Genomic DNA, 20,480 nt, shown 5'->3' with positions numbered 1-20,480 from the left:
GTTGAGCATTCCTGGGATGGCCTTCCAGCACCCGGTGTTCTTGATTCTATAACCAGCAGCCTGATGGGCCCTTGTATTCACACTGCCTCCTCTTTTCTTAGCTTGGCTCAGCATCAGAACATCCTGTTAGCTAAAAGAAGGTTGAGAAGGAGTGAGTTCTTGAGCATGTGCTTGTGGAAATGGTCATAACCTCTTCACTTCTGTGTCCTGGGAGCTTCACAGGAGGGTCCATCAGTGGGGGCGGGGGGAGCAGGATATGAATCCGAGGTTTAAACTGGATTTCCATTCCCAGGGAGACATTTATAGTTAACAGTAATTAGTTTAAAATATTCCCAAATTTTTAAAAATGTTATGTCAGGAAGAAGGTAGCATGCAAAATCCACTTCAAATTTTTTATGTTTTTATTGATTTTTAGAGAGAGAGGAAGGGAGAGGGATAGAGAGCTAAAAACATCAATGAGAGAGAAATATCAATGGGCTGCCTCCTACATGCCCCCTGCCGGGGATCGAGCTGGGAGCTTAGGCATGTGCCCTAACTGGGAATTGAAAACCAGTGACCTCTTGGTTCATGGGTCGATGCTCAGCCACTGAACTACACCAGCTGGGCTCCACTTCAACTTTTAAGGTGAAGTAGGCCACCAAGCTGCACCATCGGGCCCCAGGATAAGGTGCATCTGGTCACTTCAGACTCCCTAGTAATTCTGTGCTGAGAAAGTTAAGTGACCTGCCTGAGGAACACAGCTGTTAGTGGAAGGCCAGGCCTAAACCTGGGCCTTCCTACCCTTGGGAAAGTGTTGTTTCTACAAGAAGTCTTGTGATCCACTGGGCTACCCACCCACTTCCATTGCTCATGTCTTTGACAGGTTAAACTAACCCTGGCTTCCCTTTTTATTGGTCACTATCTATTGCTAGATAAGCCTGACTATTTTTTGCCTCTGGAAAGAAAAATTGACAAAGTTTGCAAGCAGACACAAGAAGGGTTTATTAGAACATAAACAATTTAAAACATTTAAAGCAATTTCTTTCCTCAAGAAAGGGTAATTAAAGTAATTATAGTATTTGACTTGGCCTATTAGGACTAACAACCATAATTTGTTTCCTTAAAGGGAAATTATAGAGATACTAGAGGCCCAGTGCATGAAATTTGAGCACTCAGTGGGGGGCCCTCAACCCAGCCTGCGCCCTCTCTCAGTCCAGGAGCCCTCGGGGGATGTCCAACTGACAGCTTAGGCCCTCTCCCCATGGGGAGAGGGCCTAAGCCAGCAGTCGGACATCCTCAGTGTTGCCATGGAGATGGGAGAGGCTCCTGCCACCACTGCTGCACTTGCCAGCCATGAGCCCGGCTTCTGGCTGAGCGGCACTCCCCCTGTGGGAGCACACTGACCACCAGGGGGCAGCTCCTGCATTGAGCGTCTTCCCTCTGGTGGTCAGTGCATGTCATAGTGACCGGTCGTTCTGCTGTTCAGTCAATTTGCATATTAGCCTTTTATCATATAGGATAAATTTCTGTTGATGACTGAAAGAGTTACAAGTTCTATTTCTATGATGTGTGAGTTAGAAACATCGGTGAGCGAGAAACATCGATCAGCTGCTGCCTCCTGCACATCTCCTACTGGGGATGTGCCCGCAACCCAGGTACATGCCCTTGACCGGAATTGAACCTGGGACCTTTCAGTCCGCAGGCCGACGCTCTATCCACTGAGCCAAACCGGTTTTGGCGATGATGTGTATTTATTTTATATCTGGTCACTTTTGTGAATGCTTGTAATTCTAATAATGTTATAATTGCTTATTTAGGTGTTTCTAGTTAGATCAGCCGTGGGCAAACTACGGCCCGTGGGCCAGATCCGGCCCGTTTGAAATGAATAAAACTAAAAAAAAAAAAGACCGTACCCTTTTATGTAATGATGTTTACTTTGAATTTATATTAGTTCACACAAACACTCCATCCATGCTTTTGTTCCGGCCCTCCGGTCCAGTTTAAGAACCCATTGTGGCCCTCGAGTCAAAAAGTTTGCCCACCCCTGAGTTAGATAGTCATTTTACAGAAAACTATTGATCATTTTTCTTCCTCCTAAAAATATCTCCAGTTCTGATTTATATTCTTAGTGTGTTATTCAGTTTAGATACCAGTAGTGTATGCTGGTTCCTTCTTTTACTGGGAATGTGTCTAGCAGTTCACTGTGATGTATGCAAAATGTTACAAAGAAATGAGGAAAATAGGATAAGTGGGTTTTTCCTAAAGCTAAATTATTCAGTTCAAAAACTTGTTTTTATTGAGACCATAACCTTCCAACATTTAAAAAAATAAAATGATCCTGTTAATTATATATTACATCGCAGAGGCACTTACTTGGTGATATAAAAAGTTGGCAAAGCTCTGGCCAGGTGACTCGGTTAGAACATCATCCCATATACCAAAAGGTTGTGGGTTTGATTCACAGTCAGGGCACATACCTAGGTTGTGGTTCAATCCCTGGTCAGGGCCTGTGCAGGAGACAACCAGTTAATGTTTCTCTCTCACATCTGCGTTTCTCCCTCTCTCCCTCTATCTTTAAAAGCAACAATTAAAAAGAAAACATAACCTTGGGTGAGGATTTAAAAAGAAAGTTGGTAAAACTACTTCTGTATCCTCACTCCACCCTCTTTTTTGTTTTTGTTTTTTCACATTTTACCTGTTTGAAGTCCAGAGAAAGCCTAGAAACCACTGCATCAGTCACCATGTCACCATGACAACAGCAAAGTTCTTCAGGATTTTCAGTATGCTTTTTAAAGAAATTGTCTCAACTTAATCTCAGTTTAATTCCTTATAGGCAGAGTGCTTTGATCTTTTCTTCCTTTTTTATGGCAGCTCTTTGATTACTCTCATGCTAGCTCAGAATTTTGTGGGAATCCTTCATGTGCACCCTAAGTAGGTCCTGCCTTCTAGCGCAGTGAGGACACAGGGCTTGCCAAGTCCAAAGGCCAGTCTTGGAGAATGTTCTGTTTAAAGAAATGTGAAGAGTCCCAGTTGACCACAGGAAGTTAAGTCAGTGCGGTGAAGGTGTCAGGCTTCCCCATATGGGCTCCCATTGCTTTTACTGTGAACTGTCCCTTAAATGGCTTGTCACGTCTTAGCCAAGTCTATCATTTTCTCTTAAAATATAACTCATTAGATTCTTCTTTTTTAAGGAGAGATGATACACCCAGTTCTCTCGGACCTTTCCGGCATATTATGAATCCTGCAGGGAGAAGGGCTTTGTTGGCCAGTGGGCAGTGAGGACAGCAGTGATTCTCTGGCCATAGTGTGAAACCTTCCCGAGCTTTGCAGCCCAATGAATGCAAAACTGACTTTCTAATCTTCCCCCATCCTCCTATATAATAAAAGCCTAATGTGCTAAGTGTCCGGTCATCAGGTCGTCCATTCAACCAATCAAAGCATAATATGCTAATGATATGCTAAGGCTGCTCAACCGCTTGCTATGACATGCAATGATCACCAGGGGGCAGACAGTCGACCGGTTGACCAGTTGCTATGACATGCACTGACCACCAGGGGGCAGACGCTCTGACTGGTAGGTTAGCTTGCTGCTGGGGTCTGGCTGATCAGACAGAGCGAGATGGGCCAGACATGCCCTGGAGCCCTCCCATGGTCCCTCCCCAGATGGCCACCCTCCTGCGTCCCTCCCCGGCCCAATCATGCACTGGTGGGGTCCCTCAGCCTGGCCTGCGCCCTCTCGCAATCCGGGACCCCTCGGGTGATGTCGGAGAGCTGGTTTCAGCCCGATCCCGCAGGCCAAGGAACCCCACTGGTGCACGAAATCATACACCAGACCTCTAGTGTACACATATGTTCACAAAGGAATTGCTATTTAGTCTTGTTCTACATGATCATCACAGCCATCCTCTGATTTTTATTACAGTTTTCTGAAGGAATTGCTGTTTTGTTTCACAGGAAGTTTAATCACTTCATGCTTTCGATCCTGTCTTGAGGGCAGTGTGTAAGAATGGTGCTGTGATGATGATGTTCACGGTGGCTCTTGCTCTGGAACCAAAGCTGAGGGAGCTTGTGGGCATTTTAGAAACTGAACTCAGATGGTGAGAGGTGGGTGAGGAATGTTCTTTACAGCTTCAGAAAGGAAGGGAGAGGGAGAGAGATAGAAACATCAATTTCAGAGAATCATTGTTGGCTGCCTCCTGCACACCCCTTACTGGGGTTCAAGCCTGCAACCCCGGCATGTGCCCTGATTGGAAATCAAATCGTGACTTCCTGGTTCTTAGGTTGGCATTCAACCACTGAGCCATGCCTGCTGGGCCACAGTAGGGTCATTTTTGCAGAGTATTTGGTTAAAAACCTGTGGATTATAAGAGAGTAGAACTGATCTTGCATAATTATAACCTGCTGGATTTTGCTTCCAGCAAACCCAGATTCTTAGGAACTTGGGGGCACTCCAGTAAAACCTGGGCTGTCCTACAGGTTAATTCCCATTCTTAGAGGAGTTCAGTTTGCTCTGGACTGAGTTGAAAACCTTCGAAAGCGCTGATGTTCTCCAGGGACTGCTCCACAATCCAGTTGGAGGCAAAAAGAAATACATTATCAGTTTGTTGTGAGATTTATATTTTGTTACACAACCTGACCTGACACAACAGCATCAGGTTGGTAAATTATACAATCATTTGGGGATTCTGTAATCTTCTTGAAAATTAGATACCATGGTTTTGAAAACTTTCAGATTCAATTTGCTTGGGCTGGTGCCAAAATCTTATCTAGTTATGTTTTCCATTTCACTTTTTCCCCCTGTTATATAAATGTGAATATGATATAAAATCAGTTGCTTATCAGAATGTTTCAGTATGTGGATGAGTGATTATCAAATTTCTTGAGAGTCCATATTTTTGTGGCCTTTTAAGTGTCCTTCATTTGTTGAATAAAGGCCAGAATCAAGGCAATGCTTAATAGAAGTTCATTTGCTCTATTTTTTTTTTTACTATGTTAGGAATACCATAGAAAAATAAAAAGAACAGAGTTACAAAAATTTTCCACCATATTACAGAGCATGTGTAAAAAACTCCTGCATAGATTCATTGATCACTTATCAAGCGCCAGCTCCTGGCCTGTCTCTGAGCTGGACTGTCCCGACCCTCAAGTACCCATAGTGGGGTAGATGGGAAAGAATCTAAAGACACTGGAGTTCTGTATCACTGTGTGATCGGAGTCTGCAGGCTTGTGGAGAAGGCTGTGATGCCTGTGGGAGGCTGGGCCCTGTGCAGTGGTGTCCAATGGGTGGGGTGAGGTGGGGTGAGGACGGAGTAGTTTATCACTGTTGTGGTTTACAGTTGGCACTGTGTGGTGATAATTAAAAGCAGGTTGACTTTAGTGAGCTTTATTATCCAAAAACGTTCTTTACAGAGAGCCCCCCCCCTTATTGCCTGCACTCAGGACATGTTGCTCTCAGTGCCCCTCCTTGGTATCCCCCAACCCTGTGAGCTTTACCCTGGAGACGCATAACCTCCTGAGGCGGGGGTTCCTAAAAAGGTTGAGAAACGGGAAAAAGGATGATGTCCTCATTTTATTTCTCAAACCATTTTTATCACATTATCTCTCACATACATTATTTTTGGCAATTCCCAGTTCTTACCAGCCAATAGTGGGAGGAGGAAGGCACACGTATTAATTCCATGTCTCGAGTACATGTAGAAAACCAAGAATGCGGAGGGATGTTCTCCCTTCCCATCTCTGTGTTTGAGAGTGGCAGAGTAGGACCTTGAGTTGGTTTTTCAACTTTTTAAAATTATTGAAAAGTAGAACATTTTCAGAGACTGAATTTTTCTTTCAAATAATAAATAAAATGTTTAGGTCCTTAAAATATTTCAAGTACACACTGGGCAGGTGTTTCTGTCTCTGTCTTTGTTACTAGAGCTCTGTCATACCTATGAAAGGGTTCAGAGTTATTTGGTAGCAAACCCAAAAGAGTGGTTCTCGAGGGTGACCAACACCCTCCTCCATGATGCTCCCACAGTGGGAGGTCCCTGAGGGGGGCGAGAGGAGAAGGTGTACCAGGACAGTTGTTGAACAGCCTTATGATGCTGGTCACTTCATATATAACTGTACTGAACCATTAACCACATCCCTGTCAGAGATTGTTGTTACCCCTTTTGTGGCTACTGAAACTGACGCTCGGGGAGATGAAGTAACTATGTACACAGCTGGAAGTGGGGGAGCTGGAGTCGGAACCCGGTTTGCCTAACTGTAGAGGCACATTCATTCCCATTATATCTCTGTCTTCTGAAAACATTTCTTGTTATCCTCGTATGAAGGCTTGAGAGGTATTTTCTTACGTCTTATGATATCTCTTATAACATTTTATAAGATGACACATGCCATATAATGTTTCAGAGGCTTGACATCGTAGAGGGAATGGAGTCCTATGTCTTGATAGTATTAATCAAATATAAATTACTAAGCATAAAGCTCTTAAGCATGGTTCTGTGCCTTCATACACACACACACACACACACGCACACACACACACACTTCTGTGTAATTTAGGAAACAGATTTTTTGTCTTTCTTGTGTCATTTTGGTTACTTAAAATGGATTCTCTCCATCATGGTTTTGGAGTGGGAAGGGCCTTCCCATGCCACTAGCCCACTGCAAGCTGGGATGCCCATCAGTGATCACCAGCTTGCATTTGGATTTTTAATGGCAGTTCAGGTAAAATACTGTGAGTGTGTATGTGTGCTCACACTTAGAGGGTGGCCCCAGATGATCTCACCTTGCCCTCCAGGCAGTCTATCATGTTCAGCACTCATAAGATACCCTTCACCTTGCTGATTTATGCTAAAAGTATCCTAATGTTTCTGACAGATCATGTGTGACGTGAATATAATCCATATTTCTTAGAGCAGCTAATCCAAGTGGCTTATTTCCCGATACTGCTGATGGAGCTATATCTCTTGGTGTCGCAGCCATTGAGATTCTGGTGGTAACATATTGTTTGTGGGTCACTAGTTTTGTCTAAAACAGTAGGTTGGAACAGAGTAGCAAAGGTTAATTAAGTTTGTCCATCAAAAGGAGAACAGATATGCAATTCTCTGTTACTGCCAGTTCTAAAATAAAAGTTCCTGAATGTGTGATTATAGGCATCTTCTCTTCTCATTTTCAGACTGCCCCCCCCCAAAATATTCTTGTTTTAAAATATGAGGAATTGTTAAAAGCCAAAGGCAGTGATTAGGTCTTTATAACAAGCAGATATCTGAATTAAAAATGGGACAGGTGGCTTGGTTTAGTAGAGAGAAGCTTCTGGGGTCCAATTGCTTTGAATTCTGCCTTCTCTCTGCAGAACCAAGTTATTTTGTCTCTGAGCAGTTTATTTCCATGTTAATGATGATTACATTATGATGACTCCATGAGATGACAAGTCTCTAGAGTATCTCTCAATAAATGCTCATTTTTTCCCTCTAAAATTCCATTAGTCCCATAATCAATAAACCAATATTTTCTCAGCGAAATTATGTTAAGAATGTCACTGTTACAAGCCCCCTCCGCCTATCTTAAGAGATGTTCTATAATGCTTTCAGAAATTTGACATATTACAGAGACTGGAGAGTCCTATGTCCTGATAATTATTAACCAAATATTAAAAATACAATCTTTGCCATTTCCGTGCCCACCAGCTCATTGTAAAAATACAATATTTGCATTTCTGCCTGGCTCTGTATATGACTTTAGTTAGGTTTGTGCCTTAGATTTGTGAATGAGACAAATATAAGTTTCTGACCCAGGAGCTGGTAAATCTTGCATAGATTTGTGATATGAGGAAGGTTCTGGGCTAGTGCCAGCCAGAGACTGTCTCTAAACGGACCGCCCTCATTTCTTTTGTGAGCGCATCAAAACCTTCCAGGTTCCAGAAAAACCATCTTTTTTTAAAAACCATCTTTAATATTTGGCTTTTTTTTTTTACTATGTACCTATTTTTAAAGGTTCTTGCTTCCATTGACCTGACTTATATATCTCAGTGTCTTTCAAACAGTTTAGACTGAAACCCACAGTAAAAAGTGTTTTCTATTGTGATCCAGTATATACTTATACATACATATAAGGACAAAATGAAGTTTCATAAAACAGCTCTTCCACATATTATGATGGACTTTTATATTTCTGTTCTATTTTGTTTTCATTTTCTTGCTATACTGTTTGTTTTTTAATTCTGATTACAACCCAGTGAATTATTTTGGGGCCCACTAAATGGTCACAATGCTGCATTTTGGACAATTCCATCTGCTGGAGTAAACTTTATTCTGTTAGTACAACTAACACAGATGGTGAAAACCACCAACTGAGTGATACAGGTTAAAAAACTAATTTGGGTTTTTTTAAATGTGGAACTAGAACAAGCAGAATGGACCACTAATACATACAAGTGTAATCCTAATAGCATATGAAGGTTCCATTCCTTAGAGTTTATACAAGATGGTCTGAGTCCCTATTCCATGCTCGGTCCAAGATTTCTGGGAATTGGGGAGGGGGATTGCTTTATGTTTTAACGGTCAGTGCTGGTTCTGTATTTATAAATGCCTTCCTTATTTTTTCGTGGTGTATCTTATGGGGTTTATTTTGTTTTGTTTTGTTTTGATGTTTTTAAAATCTACTCTGGTATTAACGCAAGCCTGGAGTTGAGCTCCTTTCCTTCCATTCTTTTTGAAAAGCCTACACATACAAGTGTTGTTTATTTTGGCACAGTGTCACAGATGTTCTGAAGCTTTGGGAAGCATGGGGTTTACAACTGAGAGCATCTTAGATGTTTAATTTCTCAAATGATTGTCCTCTCTGCCGTATTGCATGAGCATCCTATTTCTCCCGTCATCTCTCTCCTTTCTCCCCTCCGGCCTCCTTTCTGAGGAGGAAGAGCCCTTTCATTTCTGGACAAACAGCTCTTAGTTCTCCAGCCTCTAAGTGCTGACCCTCAAACCCAGCACCTTCTTCTTTTGCTCATTGAAGGCATCCGCCCAGGCTTTGCAAGAATCCCTTCCAGGGGCTAGAATCCTCACAAGACCAGTCTCCCTGTCTCCTTTTGTCCTCCTCACTCTAGGGAGGGAAGTAGAGGGCATTTCATAATATGAACACCTAAGAGAACTTGCATAGGTTAGGTGTGTGGACTAGGACAGCTCTCAGAGGGTGGTTAGGCGAGCGGCGGGAACAGGCGTCCCTTTAAGAGGGTTTGAAAAGAAGCTTCTATTAAAACATTAAAACTAAAGAATTCCTTTAATGAGGACAAAAGTGAGCCCCAGCCTTTATTCTTAGCAGGAGATGTAGGATTCCACAGCATGTGACAAGCCCTCTTTTTTTTTTTTAATATAAAAAGGTTTTTGTTCATAAAACCAAAGGTTCATCCCAGATGTGGCTTTTGCAATTTAAAAGACTGTAAGCCACATGCCAGTGCCAAGGGAGTCTTTACACTATTTGTTTAAATATCAGAGTTTGGGATTAGGAGCTTTATCCATATATTCACTCTTCTCCACCGAGTCTCATTCTGTGCTGCTGAGCCGCGCTTTATGAAACAACCAGACAGCAAGTTGGTTTTCATGATCTCTTTCAGCCGTTACCTGGACGAGTGCTCAGTTTTGTGTAAGACCAGACTCTTCCTATCTGAAGTGTTAACAGATAACCAATGAGTAGTATTTAGGAATTTTTTTAAAAAAGGAAGTGAGGTCTAACATTTTTATGTTTTGTTGGGGTTTTATTGTTACTATAAAAAAGGGTGAGTAAAGTATATGAAAGGAAACCAATGGTTGAGATTTCTTATGCTGTATGTTTAATAAAATAAAATCCAAAGCTCAACAGTTTAATAAAATAAAATCCAAAGCTCCTAGGTTTTCCTTCAGGGTTCATACTAACACTGCGCATGTTCCCACCAGCCCAGCTCCCCGTCATAGGTCATATTCTGGTTCAGAGACTTGGGATGGGTAATAAGAATGTAAAACATGCCTCTTGTTTGCCAGTTACCACATGTTAATAATAATGGTAGTCATAAATCACTGGGATCCTGGGGTTTTAGGTTTACTTTGTTTAATTTAAAGGAATAAAAAAATCTAGAGAAGAACAAGGCAGCATTACATAATGGAAAAAATTATATCCTTCAGCAGAAATGAATAATTCCTTTAATTTATGAGCACCTCTAGCCCTCAGTAGAACTTTGCTTCTTAGTGGAGATGAAGGGCTGAGCACAAGGAGATGGTAGTTGGCACTTATTGAGATGTGGGGCTGGATAATTATTTGTTGTGGGGACGGTCCTGTGCATCGTAGGATGGTTAGCAGCATCTTTAGTATCTACTCACTACATGCCAGTAGCACCTCCGCACCCCCAGCCAGTTGTGATAATCAACGGTGTCTCCTGACTTTGCTAAATGTCCTCTGGGGAACAAACTGCCCTTCGTTGAGTACTTCTCGCTTAAAGTGAAACAACAGATTTCAAAGGTTTCCTTATTTACCCATTTTGTCTAATTCGAAAGTAGCAGGGCTGTATCTGTTTTTTAAGTTAGGAACAAAAAGTGATTTAGAGTTTTAAGTCACATTTGGCCACACCTTTTTCTGGCTTTCTGGGTGAATCACAATTCAGTTTCAACTCCCATGTTTCAGAGGTTTACACATGCACTTAGAAATACATGGAACCATACTTCTTTCTTACGTCCAAGTTGTCACATGGATGGTTATTTGTAGATTATTCTTCCAGTTGTAAGCAGCTGAAGTGATTAATGGTCTCTGTAAGTTCACGTTTTGATAACCGCAGATGGAGTCTGACCCTTTGTATCTTTTCCTTTTTTTTTGATAGAAGTTTTTATAGCTCAATGATCTTGGGGATTCATTGGGAAAGTTGAATGTTTGAGTTCAAATAACTCAGTTCCTATTTCCAAATGATTCTTGTTATCTGATGCTTTCTAAAAACAGAAATGGAATTAAGGGGGAAAATAAACACACATGGATTTGATATTGTTTTTATTTTCCAATAAGCTTTCATTAAACGGGAAAGAAAAAAACCCTTCAGTTTATCTGAATCTCTTTTCAAATAATACACACATTGGTCTTGGCAGCAGTTGTCCAGCCTGTTTGTAGAGTGAACCTTTTGCGTTTTTAGTTGATACTGGGGATGCTGGGGTCTCATACTTATTGGGTGTGGGAAATATGTAGGTAAGTCTAGTTATAGGTAACTCTAACTGGTTCTCAGTCTTGGTTTCAATTAGAATTATCTGAGGAGCTTTGAAATAACGCAGGGCCCAGGCCAAATCCCAGACCAGTGAAATCAGGCCTCAGGCCAGGTTCCCTCTTCCCTTAATCTAGTGTCAGTGAAGGCTGAGAACCAGGGAACATTTCAGTAAGTCAAGTTTTATTGTAACACAGCCACACACATTCATTTACTGATTGTCTAGAGACCCTGTGGCTTACAAAACCTAAACTATTTACTGTTTGGCCATTTACCAAAAAAGTTCGCTGACCCCTGTTCTCAACTCACAGTGAACATTTTCCAAATATTTTGAAAACAGGTTTTATACAAAATTCATAGTAAAAGGGAAAAATCCAGGATTTTGCTGAGCCTGTAGGCTCCAATCCTGTCAGTTTTCTTGCACCCGGGGAAAATTTAAAAACATTTTCCTTGAAGAACTGACTTGAAGATTTTGCCCCAGCGGAGGAAGATGTAACCAACTCGGCACCCAGATGGGGGGCGCCATTATTTATGTCAGGACACTTTTTACTTAATAGTTGGCGCTTGTTCTAATAAATGTTCATCACTTAGACTGTGCTGACTTGAGGGAAGGCTATAGAGGTAGAAACGTTTCTCTCACGCAAAGTGTGTTTCTGTAGCCATTCTAGGTGGTTGTGAACCCTGAAAAAAATATCTTAGTTCTGGGGAATCTCATGTATAAAAAGAAAACTAATGGAAAATTTAAAGTAGCATCATTTCTGCCTTTTCTTAGTTTAGGTGGAAAGTTGTAAACGGTTGGTCAAAAGAATTTTTTAGGAAGTTCTCCTTTGGTCATAGGCCCCTAACGGTGTTCAGTGTGAGAGAAAGAATCGTTTATTCTAGTCCCTTGACACCAGAGTGAGGTTTTATTTTTTTGTGTGTGTGTTTTCTTTTACTTTTAAAAATATTTTTATTGACTTAGAGAGAGAAGGGCGAGGGAGAGAGAGAGAACCATCAATATGAGGGTGAAACATCGATTGCTGCCTTCTACACACCCGCTCCCTGCAGGGGATCAAGCCTGAAACACAGGCATGTGTCCTGACCAGGAATGGAACTGGCAATCTTTTGGTGCACAGGATGATGCGCCACCAACTGAGCCACACCAGCCAGGGCCAGAGCGAGGTTTTGAGCTAGAAGAATCAGCCTCTCCTGGAGTGAGTCAGACTCTGAGGCTCTACCCAGACTTACTGAATCAGAGTCTACTTTTTAACAGGATCCCAGGCTGTTCTCATACACATTCAGAGAGCACCAGGAAGTACTGGTCTAACGGATAACTGGGTCAGTGCAGTAAGCACTGCTGATAGTCACTTCCCTCTTATATGATTTCACAGTTCCTGGTGGCTCTCCTGACTTGGGCCCACTCACTAAAGGCAGCCAGTTCTCCCCTTTGGCTATTTCCAAGCATTGCTGCATGCCCTCTTATTTAGTAAAAATTTATATAATGATAGAAAATGAAAATTGGATGATTGAGCTGGAAGAGATACCATTTTATGTGCTTCAGAAAAAACTAGAAAGGATACAAGGAACTTGGCCAGATAAACTTCACTTGAAAGGGAATAATTAAGTAGAATAGAGTCTTTTTTGCTTTTGCAAGAAATAATCTACACATCAAGCATACATTTGTGCTGGGGGAACAGTTGGGAGGGGCAAAAACGAACTCTTTGAGCTTCTCAAATTAGCACACAGAAATCAAGGACTTAGGCCTTTCCACCAAGCACTGCCATAATATTCAAAGTTTACTTTGGCCTATATTACTTGAGGAATTGTCCAAAATTTGGATGTTCATAGAAGATCTTGAGGAAGCCTAGGACCTAATTTTATCCTGCCAGGCTTTGCCAAGTTAGTACTATTTTTTCTAAATCAAATAAGTAGCTTCTAGAGATTGGATTGAAAAACACGATTTCAAAATTATTCCTTAATTGTTGAACAAATTTGGTTTATCCAGAGCATTCCTTAGATTGACTTTAAAAAAAAATTAATACCATCTGAATTTAGTGTTTTTGAAACTGTATAAATAATTGAAGTCTAGATGTTCTTGCTGTGAAGATAGGGTCATGCATTTAATGTTTAGTGTCTGTACCAGGGTGGGTGCAGGAAACAGGATAATTCTAGGTGTTCGCAGAGTGGCCAGGAAAGTGGAAGTGGGGTGCCCTTCTAAGCCTGCAGGTCCCATTTCCTTAGCTTTGAATGAGAGGCCAAGAAGCTGTGTGAACTCCTGGTGGCTCTCCTGACTTGGGCCCACTCACTAAAGGCAGCCAGTTCTCCCCTTTGGCTATTTCCAAGCATTGCTGCATGCCCTCTTATTTAGTAAAAATTTATATAATGATAGAAAATGAAAATTGGATGATTGAGCTGGAAGAGATACCATTTTATGTGCTTCAGAAAAAACTAGAAAGGATACAAGGAACTTGGCCAGATAAACTTCACTTGAAAGGGAATAATTAAGTAGAATAGAGTCTTTTTTGCTTTTGCAAGAAATAATCTACACATCAAGCATACATTTGTGCTGGGGGAACAGTTGGGAGGGGCAAAAACGAACTCTTTGAGCTTCTCAAATTAGCACACAGAAATCAAGGACTTAGGCCTTTCCACCAAGCACTGCCATAATATTCAAAGTTTACTTTGGCCTATATTACTTGAGGAATTGTCCAAAATTTGGATGTTCATAGAAGATCTTGAGGAAGCCTAGGACCTAATTTTATCCTGCCAGGCTTTGCCAAGTTAGTACTATTTTTTCTAAATCAAATAAGTAGCTTCTAGAGATTGGATTGAAAAACACGATTTCAAAATTATTCCTTAATTGTTGAACAAATTTGGTTTATCCAGAGCATTCCTTAGATTGACTTTAAAAAAAAATTAATACCATCTGAATTTAGTGTTTTTGAAACTGTATAAATAATTGAAGTCTAGATGTTCTTGCTGTGAAGATAGGGTCATGCATTTAATGTTTAGTGTCTGTACCAGGGTGGGTGCAGGAAACAGGATAATTCTAGGTGTTCGCAGAGTGGCCAGGAAGAACCAGGAAAGTGGAAGTGGGGTGCCCTTCTAAGCCTGCAGGTCCCGTTTCCTTAGCTTTGAATGAGAGGCCAAGAAGCTGTGTGAACTGCTCCTTATATAAAAGCTGCCCCTTGGTCCCAAAGGCAAGGTCTGATGGCCAGAAAGAAGGCACAAATGCCGAGTGCCAGCTGCTCACTGCTGCTGGAGAGACAGCACGTGCTCCCTCTGCCTTCCCTTCTGTCTTCCAAATCTCACTCCATGTCTTGTTAGCAGAATCCAAATCACCTCCAGAGCCCTGGTGACAGGAGAGTCTGGGAAACATATCGCACTTTTGTTCCTTGTTGCAGGGAAAAGCATAGAAGGGGGTGGGAATGGATGCCGAGTGATGATATTCAGCATAGCATCATGCTAATGACAATAGCTTACCTTCACCCTATTTTCATGTTTTTAAAAAATATTCTCTATATGCACTGTATGTTCACTAAGATGAGATGCCAGTTTTACACGTGAAGAAATGTGAGAAGGTTAAATGACTGGCTGCTGGTCAAACAGGGTAGTCATTGTCACAGTAATGCCATGCTCTCCTGTTTTTCCTGCCCAATTCTCTTTACTACTTGTTAATTGGGCATCATAGGATGAGAAGGAATTTTAGGGGTGCTTTAGCGGGAACCCCAAGATAGAAAAGGCACCTCAGAATGCACAGTTCTAGTATTTTCAGGGTTAGTGTACTGCATGGTTGAGGATACTACCAACTTAATAGGGTATGGCCTTCACTTAAAGAATTAGGCAATTCTTGAAATGACTATAAAATGCAACTTTGGTCTTAATACATTCCTTCTTTTTTCTTAAGCCGATGAAAACCTCAGAGAACCGCCACCCTGTGGGTTCCCAGTACAGGATGCATTCGTACTACCCAGCTCCCTCCTACCTGGGCCAGAGCGTGTCCCAGATCTTCACTTTTGAGGACGGCCCTCCCTACCCGGAAACCAAAGCGAGCGGTAGGTGTCTGGTTACACAGACTGGATTCTGGGTGGAGAGAGGATGAGTGTCCAGCACCGGGTCTCTGGCTCTCCAAGGGTTCACCAGTGAAGAGCTATTGGGAAGTGTATTGCTGTGTAAGTCTTATATAAGTATCCTTTAAGGTGTTTTGTTATGGAATGATTTTGTTTTGCCTAGATTCTTAATATTACCTTTCTCTTTTTTGTATACCCAGAGAGACAGGAATAAGATAAAAGACTCCTCAGAAGCTAAAAATGTGTTTTCTGAGGGATCAATATGAAATACAGGGACACTTTAAATGTGGTTCCAAGTCCTGATGTTTTTGGTAAAGTGAATTTTCATATATTGAATACTTGTTTTCCAAAATTTTTCCATTTTAAAGTTGAAGGTATATTTATATTTTGGGGAAAAGAAATAAAATAACATAATAAAACATTTTTTAATACAAGCGGTCTCAGAGTTTATGCAGTAGCAATGTAAATAACTCTGATAAAATGGCTTTGAAGTGAAAAATGACTGCTTAATGTACCAGAGCACTTGGAAATACACAATTGCTCAATTTCAGTTTTAACCTTCTCCCCAGCGTTTACACTGTGGAGACAGACAGGTTTTTTTCGGCTGTTGTGTTCCTAGGACCTGTTTTTAAGTTCTTTATATATAAGTATTATCTTTTGACCTGGGAAAGTGAGAAGCTTACACGGTCGAGGCAGTAGAAATCAGGGCAATGGTGAATGACTTGGTAATTTCAATAACTTGATTCTCTGTAGAGAACTGGTTTCTTTGTAAAGCAAGTACTTAGAGAATGAGAATCAGAACCATGCTTTGATTTCCAAATTTAGAACAATGAAGTCTAAGAAGGCTGGGCAAGTTACACTTTATTTATTGCACTAAAAATAAAGGATTCCGTTAATGTGGATTATATAATATAGGTTAAGGGAACCGATAAGTGTGAACTGCAGAAACACTGAAGTACATATTGTTGATCGTACTTTGACTTTTATTAATAGTCATACTTCAGAGTGGACAAACACAACTATTATGAATGTTTATACTGTATAATATATGCTCATATGTTCTTCCTTTGATTATATATGCTTATCTGGATTTTAAGCTCCTTAAGGATAGTGAACACATCTCATATCTTTTTATATGCTATGATGCCTTTTTAAAAATTTGTTATTTATTAGTTGAATGATGAATGAATGAATAAATGAATCCAGTATTATTTTTAAGTTAGCTTGTTCTTTAAGGAAATATAATTCTGTAAGGTCAGAATCCTAATAGTCTGATGGAGTCCTTAAAAAAAGTTTATTCAGAAAATTACCAATGAAACCTACTTTAAGGGGGAAATTGCCTAACCTTCTTTCTCCAGGAATAATGGAATGTTTTTAGAAGCACTGGCATTCTTGAGACAAAGGTGTAAATTCAGAGGAAGGCAATAAGACAAAAAGATAAGAAGAATTTATTAGAGCAGAGAAGAATGAATTTGGAGAGGAGCAGTAGGCATTTGAATTGATGGCAGAAAAGAAGAGACTCAGAAGGAAAGAGGTTACAGTCCAGGAAAGAAAAGATTGGCTGCTCCAGTGTTCACAGGGAAAGATTGGGTGAATAACACCTAGAATTTCCTCAAAACTTTTCTGGTGATATGTGTATCTGAAAGTGTGGTTTAACCTCCCAGTAACCCTCTAACTCACTAATAATTAATCAGGAGGGTCAAGCTTCAGACATGAGGGCATTAGCTAGGAAGAATTGCAGTGAAATCTCTGTTTTGGAATCGATGGACAACGAGAACATGAATTAATTGAAAATCCAAGACAGCTATTTTTAAAAGAAGTGTGGCTTTATGACTTCCATGTATGGTGTCATGGGCTCTACATCGTATGAGATTTTTATAGAGCTGGTGGGAAGGGAAGAGGAAAGAGAAACTTGTGTGTGGACATCCCAGGTGCCATCTCTTGGGGCACCGGTTCCTCAATTTTATCAGTATTGACACAAGTGGGGAGCTCTTTGGGGGCAAATTAGGCCCTTAATGGGGCTGAGGCTAGTGGCAGCGTGCTGTGAGGGGATGGGGACATCATTGTTTTTATTTGTGAGAGTGACAAAGGCTGACTGATAACCAGTTACATTTATCAATTCTGTCAAGTTTGAGTTGAAGTCCTTTGGTTGGTTGGGTTAATAAGTTAACGGTTAGTAAATAGTAAATCAGTTATTCTAAGTGGGAACTTCTAAGTAATTTGAAAAACAGTATTTTCAAGAGGTTTAATGTTTTCTTTAAAGTCTTATTTAAGTATGTTTTTGCCATTAGATCCATTTTTCTTCAGTTTCTTTAAAGACAACCATAACCTCTCTTTACCATCTAAAAACACAAGTCCAAGTTCAATGTTTTCCTCTGGTTTTGCTAAAGATTGCCACATGAAAATAGACTGTAGGGAATGCCATGTTGCTACTGTTCATTGTTTTTCTTTGTGAAAAGGCAGAGAGCCATTCTCCTTTTCGTATCCTGAAAAGTGTTAGGAGGTAGATCAGAGAGATGGCGGGCCCAGACTTTGTAAACCATTGCAGGCACTTGGTTTTTGTTTCAGGTGAGCTGGGAGACCACTGGAGTATTCTAGCAAAGGGGTGACATGTCTGCCTTGTGGTTTTAAACTCTGGCTACTATTTAAGAATAGACTGTAGGGATTTGATGTGGAAGCAAGAAGACCAGTTGCTAGTAAAAGGCTACAGTAGTAATTCTTACAAAAAATGACAGTGGCTCAGTCAGGGTGGGAATGTGGTATGATGACAAGTCGTTGAATTGTAGATGTATTTTGAAGATAGAACCAATAAGATTTGCAGATGGATTTGAGATGAGCCATAAAGGAAAGAGTGAAAGATGACTCCATAATTTTTAACCTGACCAAGTAGAAAACTGGAGTTTCGATTTATTGAGGTAAAGAAGACTATGGAGAAAACGTGTTTGTGGGAATTAGGAGTTTAATTGTGTACATATTTAGTTTGAGATGTTCATTAGTCATCCAAGTGGATTGTCATAGGAATTGAATGTATGAAGAGTGACATTGAGGGGAGATGTCACTGCTGGAAAAAAGAACTGGAAAGTTCAGTGCATAGATGTTATTCAGCGCATATTGGAGGCAATAGGATGAGACTTGGCCCCCCCCCCCCAAAGAAGTGAGTGTAGGTGAAGAAGAAAGGACCAGGGATTGAGCCCTGGGGCCCTGTAGTGTTTAGAGCTCTGGTGGATGAGGACGACCCACAAAGGAGAGAGTAATATAGAGCAGCCTATGAGGTAGGAGGAAAACTAAGGGTGAATAGTGTCTTGGAAGCCAATTAAAGAAAGCACTTAAATGAAAAGAGTCAAATAATACTGATGGATCAAATGAGATGAGGGCTAGAATTGACCATTGGCTGCCGCAAGGTAGAGATGTTTGATGACCTGGACATCAAAGTGGATGAGTAGCCACTTTGGTGAGGAAGTGAGAACCAAAGCCTTACTACACTCAGGAGTACATGGGAGAGAAGCATGTGAGTACAGACAGTTCTATAGGGAGTTTTACTCTAAGGAGGGTAGTGAAATGGAGCACTAACTAGAGGAAAAGGTAAGTTCAAGGAAGGTCCTTTTCTCTCTCTCTCTTTTTTTTTTCCAAGGAAGGGAGATACTATGGTAGGCTTGTGTGCTGATGGGAGTAATCCAACAGGGAAGGAAAACTAGCTGGCCCAAGGTGTGGTTTTGTGAATGCTTTGTTTCTAGTCTAAGAGGAGATAAGTAAAGGAGTTAAGATTAAATAGAAAGCCAGGCTGGTGTGGCTCAGTGATTGAGCATTGACCCATGAACCAAGAGGTCACTGGTATGATTCCTAGTCAGGGCACATGCCTGGGTTGTGGGCTCGATCCCCAATGTGGGGCATACAGGAAGCAGCCAATTAGTGATTCTCTCTTATCATTGATATTTGTCTCTCCCTCTCCCTTCCTCTCTGAAATCAATAAGAATATGTATATATATTTTTTAATTTAGAAAAAAGTATGGCAGAAACTATCAACTCCCTTGTTCTCACATGAAGGCCTGTCACCATGTCTTACATCTTTCTATTTTAGCAAGTACCTGGCAATGGGTTGTGCACATGAAAGTGATTATGTTCATCAAGAAAGGCTTACTTTTTGGCTCCAAAAGGACCCTGTTTGAAACTAACCATATAGTATGTGGATTGTAATTCTTGGAATTAGCTAGATAGACATCATGGTCTGCTGAGTGAGGAAGGTGAAGCATAATAATTTTAAGCATATAATAAACATTTAGAAATGGCAGCTTTGAAAACTTATTTTTAACATATCACACATATATTTCCTACATAGAGCAAAGAAAATAACTAGAGAAGATGGGTGTATAAGGACACAGCAGGTCCCCTTATACCTAAAGAATAGGATGGAGGGAAACTAAAATGCTATTTGATGAGGACACACATATTTTTGTATTTTCTTTAAACTTCTTTTTCTTTCTCTATGAAAAGAACACCCTACAAGGCAAACTGTGGAAAAGGCTGAGAGCCAATGTACACCTAACATGTCCTCTGTGTAAAACTCTGGCTCTTGACAAAGTCATCACCAGTCTAGAAATAGCAGGCACTTCGCAGGGGCTATGTGAACGCCATTGTACTCACTGCTGTAAGGAAAGACTTCACTCACTGCAGCACTTTAGTAAGAATTACCAGGGTGTGTTTTCTCACACATGCACAGGTCATAGTCTTCCAGCTTTGTGTTTCTCCAGGTGCCTAGCATCAGGCCATGTTCTCAGAGGGCTCCAGGGGTGGCTCCTGGTTTCTTGAATGAATAAAAAACTGACCTTTGGGTCATTTCTGCCAGTACCTCACCGGCCCTCAAGTTAGGCATTTGGTAAAACAACCCAAATAGATCAGACATGGGGTTTAAACATACACTGGATTTATATCATGTAGAATCTTCTCTTTGGAGAACTTGCATTTTGAAGACTTAATTCTTTACATATACTTTATGATTAATAACATAGCCGTGCAAGAGAGTAGCAAGGGACTTAATCACTTTTTATACTTAATAGAGATTGGGTGGAGTTGCAGGCTGGGTGCTGTGCCATCCCTGAGCCTTGGTGCTGGTGTTTAGGAAGAAGAGCCAACATAGGAACCCAAGTTTTCCAAACCACTTTCTGGGCATTCTTTCTACTATTATATCCTATGATTTTCTCTTCCCTCCCCTTCCTTTTCCTTTTCTCACAGTTATGTAACTCTGACAATCTCTA

The 20,480-nt window shown here is 40.9% G+C and overlaps 1 protein-coding gene across 1 annotated transcript in view; it reads left to right on the top strand.

The window, feature by feature from the left end:
- Positions 1-20,480, top strand: part of DMRT1 (doublesex and mab-3 related transcription factor 1) — a 61,510-nt gene that overhangs the window by 6,503 nt on the left and 34,527 nt on the right. The window contains exon 3 of the mRNA XM_014546323.1: positions 15,066-15,213. Coding sequence (XP_014401809.1) covers positions 15,066-15,213 — 148 coding nt within the window. The remainder of the gene's footprint in view (positions 1-15,065; positions 15,214-20,480) is intronic.

The sequence above is a fragment of the Myotis brandtii genome, unplaced genomic scaffold (assembly GCF_000412655.1).
Source record: "Myotis brandtii unplaced genomic scaffold, ASM41265v1 scaffold44, whole genome shotgun sequence".
NCBI lineage: Eukaryota > Metazoa > Chordata > Mammalia > Chiroptera > Vespertilionidae > Myotis > Myotis brandtii.
This window is presented reverse-complemented; position numbering and strand designations above follow the sequence as displayed.